Source organism: Orycteropus afer, unplaced genomic scaffold (genome assembly GCF_000298275.1).
Source record: "Orycteropus afer afer isolate SDZICR_OR568_19922 unplaced genomic scaffold, OryAfe1.0 scaffold00943, whole genome shotgun sequence".
Taxonomy (NCBI): Eukaryota; Metazoa; Chordata; class Mammalia; order Tubulidentata; family Orycteropodidae; genus Orycteropus; species Orycteropus afer.
In genome coordinates this window covers 128,876-132,242 of record NW_006922530.1, presented here as the reverse complement: position 1 = coordinate 132,242, position 3,367 = coordinate 128,876, and the positions used below count along the sequence as shown (strand labels likewise).

The 3,367-nt window shown below is 47.4% G+C and overlaps 1 protein-coding gene across 1 annotated transcript in view; it reads right to left on the bottom strand.

Annotated features, from left to right (window-relative positions):
* The window catches only part of LOC103212375 (gamma-aminobutyric acid type B receptor subunit 2-like), a gene marked incomplete at its 5' end in the record, with an annotated part of 135,553 nt that overhangs the window by 12,918 nt on the left and 119,268 nt on the right, over window positions 1-3,367 (bottom strand). Inside the window, one exon of the mRNA XM_007958356.2 lies at window positions 2,546-2,675. Within this exon, the coding sequence (XP_007956547.1) occupies window positions 2,546-2,675 (130 nt within the window). The remainder of the gene's footprint in view (window positions 1-2,545; window positions 2,676-3,367) is intronic.

Here is a 3,367-nt window from a genome sequence, read left to right as displayed (position 1 = left end):
TGTATTTTCAGACTGCCGCATCTTTCTCCCGAGGAGCGCTGGTGGGTCGAGTGCGTTACCCTCTGTGCCACCAGGGCTCCCCATTTACACACGTGCACATACAGATGTGTACACATCTGTGTGCATGAGTCCATCGTGTGTTTCCCCCTGGAGGTTGTTCCGTATCAGCACTCCCAGACGCACCTCCCTTCAGTTGCTGCACAATGGGCCATGTTTGGTGGCATCCCAGTGAAAGCACCCCAGACGAGGAACATTTAAGCCCAGTTCTTTTCACTACTGATGACACTGTACTGACCATCCGTTGCCTGCGTCTCTGCCCGTGTGGGAGTATTGCCAACGGACAGGCTCCTGATAGTGCAGCGGCCACAGCAAGAAGCTGAAGTTCTCATTCGGACAGTGCCTGACTTCACTCACTTCCAAAATCACAGGAGAATGACCTCATTCATTTTCCTGCACTTTTATTTTTTTAAAGTCTTATTTTATTTTTTATTTACTGTGATTTGGGTGAAAGTTTACAGAGCAAGTCGGTTTTCCATTCAACAATTCTTAAATATTTTGCTTCGTGACATTGACTGCAATCCCCATAAAGTCACAGCGCTCTAACCACTTCCTCCCTGTGGTTACCTCTTCCCTTCCTGCTTCTTTCCTACCAATTTCTGTGTTCTGAGCTGTATCCCTGAGCAAATGCTGCCCTTTTGCTCTTACATGGTTGCTTGTTCTAAGGAGGGCATACCTCCCTGGTGTTACTGTTTCCAGACCTGTTTATTGTTTAGCTGAAAATTGAGCTCAGTTCCAGGGTTGAAGGGTGACTAAGGTCTTTCAGTCCATGCATTCTTATCAACACTGGTCACTTTTCTTTCTTTCTTTTTTAAACTTTTAATTTTGATTTGGGAGAAAGTTTACATAATAAATTGGTTTTCCATTCAACAGTTCATACTCATTTTATTTCATGACATTGATCACAATTCCCACAAGGTGACTGCACTCTCCTCCCTGCGGCTACCTTCCCTTTGTCCTTCTTTCCCGTCCATTCCTGGGTTCTGAGCCAATGCTGCCCTTTTGATCTCTTGTGTTTGATTGTTCTAAGGAATGTGTCCCTCCTGGCTGTTACTGTTCACCTCCTGTGTCTTTCTATTATTTGACTGAAAGCTGAGCCACAGGAGTGACTTCAGTTCTAGGCTTGAAGGTGACTAAAGGCTACAGTCTCAGGGGTTGCACCAGTCTTATCAGGCCAGTAAGCCTGGTCTCTTATTATTTTGAGTTTTGTTCCTCATTTTTCTCCCACTCTAGCCAGGACCTCCTGCTGTGATCCCTTTCAGAGCAGTCAGCAGTGGTAGCTGGGCACCATCTAGTTCCTCTGGTCTCAGGTCATGGAGGCTGAGGTTCACATGGTCCACTAGTCCCTTTGGACTAACTGTCTCCATGCGTCTTTGATTTTCCTCACTCTTCTTTGCTTGGCATGAGGTGAGACCAATAGTTGCACGTTGGATGGCTGCTTGCAAGCTTTTAAGACCCCAGTTGCTACTCACCAAAGTAGGATGCAGAACAATGTCTATGCCAGCACTATGAACTATGTTATGCCCACTGACCTTGATGCCAATTGACCTTGATGCCCCCTGCGACTATGATCCTGAGCTCCAGGCCTAGCAATCTACTCCCTCAAGGTGTCTGGTTGTGGCTAAGAGGTTTTCATACCTTTGCCCCCTATTAGGTCTACTGTGTATGTGGACATTTTTATAGCTCATACATACACTTATGCAGAAATATCTGCCCGACCTATACATGGTCATGGGGACCCTTACCTGATCATCTTGCCTGTCTACCTGTGTATCCACTCACATATTATTATTCTTACTGATAATGCAGCTTCGTGTGTGTAACAGTGTTTACCTTTGTTGTTGGCACCCCTTGTACCACTTGAGGCTTCCTTTTCATTTGTGGTATTGTGCTGTTCATCCACTATTTGTATATTTCCTTTTCCTTCACCAAGTATGTGTCTCTTACCCACTTAGTAACTTTCCCTTCTCTTCCCTCCCATCCCTGGTAATCATCAAAGAATGTTTCTTTCCACGACACTGGTGATTTTTCAAAGTTATGCCAAAACACAGGCAAACACTGGTTTTTGGTTTGCATTTCCCAAGTGGCTGGTGAGAGTGAGGGCTGCACTCCATCTCACTGGCCATTTCCCTCCAGTGCTCCGCGGGGGCACGTTTGAACCAGGAAACGTGAAGGGCGGTAATGGTAAACTACTCCCAAAGGGGACATGAAATGTATCACTAGTCAGCATGTCAATCAGACTAGACATGTGTACAGAAGAAATTGGAACCCCAGGGGCTGAGAAACCAAAGCCTAGGTCCTGGCAGGGTGGGGCTCTGAGTGACAATGAACTGTGGGTCAGAGAATGTGGGGCTAGCCATTCCAGCTCTGCTGTGGGACTTACACCCGTCCCTTCCTCCGAGCCCCAGTTTCTTCATCTGTAAAATGCAAGACAGAGGCTGATGTCTGAAACTAGCTCCCTGCGTCCCGGGGCCCTGTCACCTCTTACCTGTGCTCTCAGTGAAGTTCCCCAGGTTGAGGATGTCATTGAGCTCTTGGTAGTGGTTCTGTTTGATGTATGTGGTCTTCTCCGGTGTGTCCTGCAGCTGCATAGTGACGTCTTCCAAGTCTTTATCAAGCTGCAAGACAAAGATGCCAACTGAGTCAGTGCCCTCGACCCAGCTCCAGTCCTGGCGGCAGGCTTCTAGAGCCAAGAAGTGGCTCACAGGGCTGTGGTCTGTGCCTGGGGACCTCTCTCCTCAGCACTGTTACATGAGAGGAAAACAAACATGTATTTTCTTTGGACCACTTTATTTTGGGCTCTTTGTTAGAGCCACTTAGTCAGTATCTTGGCCAACAAGGATTTCTTTGTTCCTTTCTAGTCCCATTTGTCGAATCAGAATCCCTATCACACACTGGCCGGCCGACCTAGGGTCCAGTCACATCCCCTGAACCCAAAGGGAGGGGTGGGAAGGGGAAGGTGATATGGTTTCCTCTCCCTGGTATAGAAAGTCCAGAACTTGAGTGTTAGCTCAGGCACAAAGGAATCTGGTCAGGGCCTCTCTGGAATCCTCAAGGACCGGTTAGGGACCCTGAGGGCACAGGGCTCCTGTGGAAAATCTCCCTCCTGAGAAGTTTCCATCCACTTCTTTCCTGCTTTACATTTTAGGATGTGGGTGGTTACTGGGTTATGTTGGGAGAGTGACAGGGGAGAAAAAAGAGATAGAGGGGGAATGAGAGAGACGGGTAGAGATACTGAGACAAAAAGAGAGATTGAGAAACAGATTGAGAAAGAGAGATAGAGGTTGAGAGATGAGAGAGAGGCTGGAAA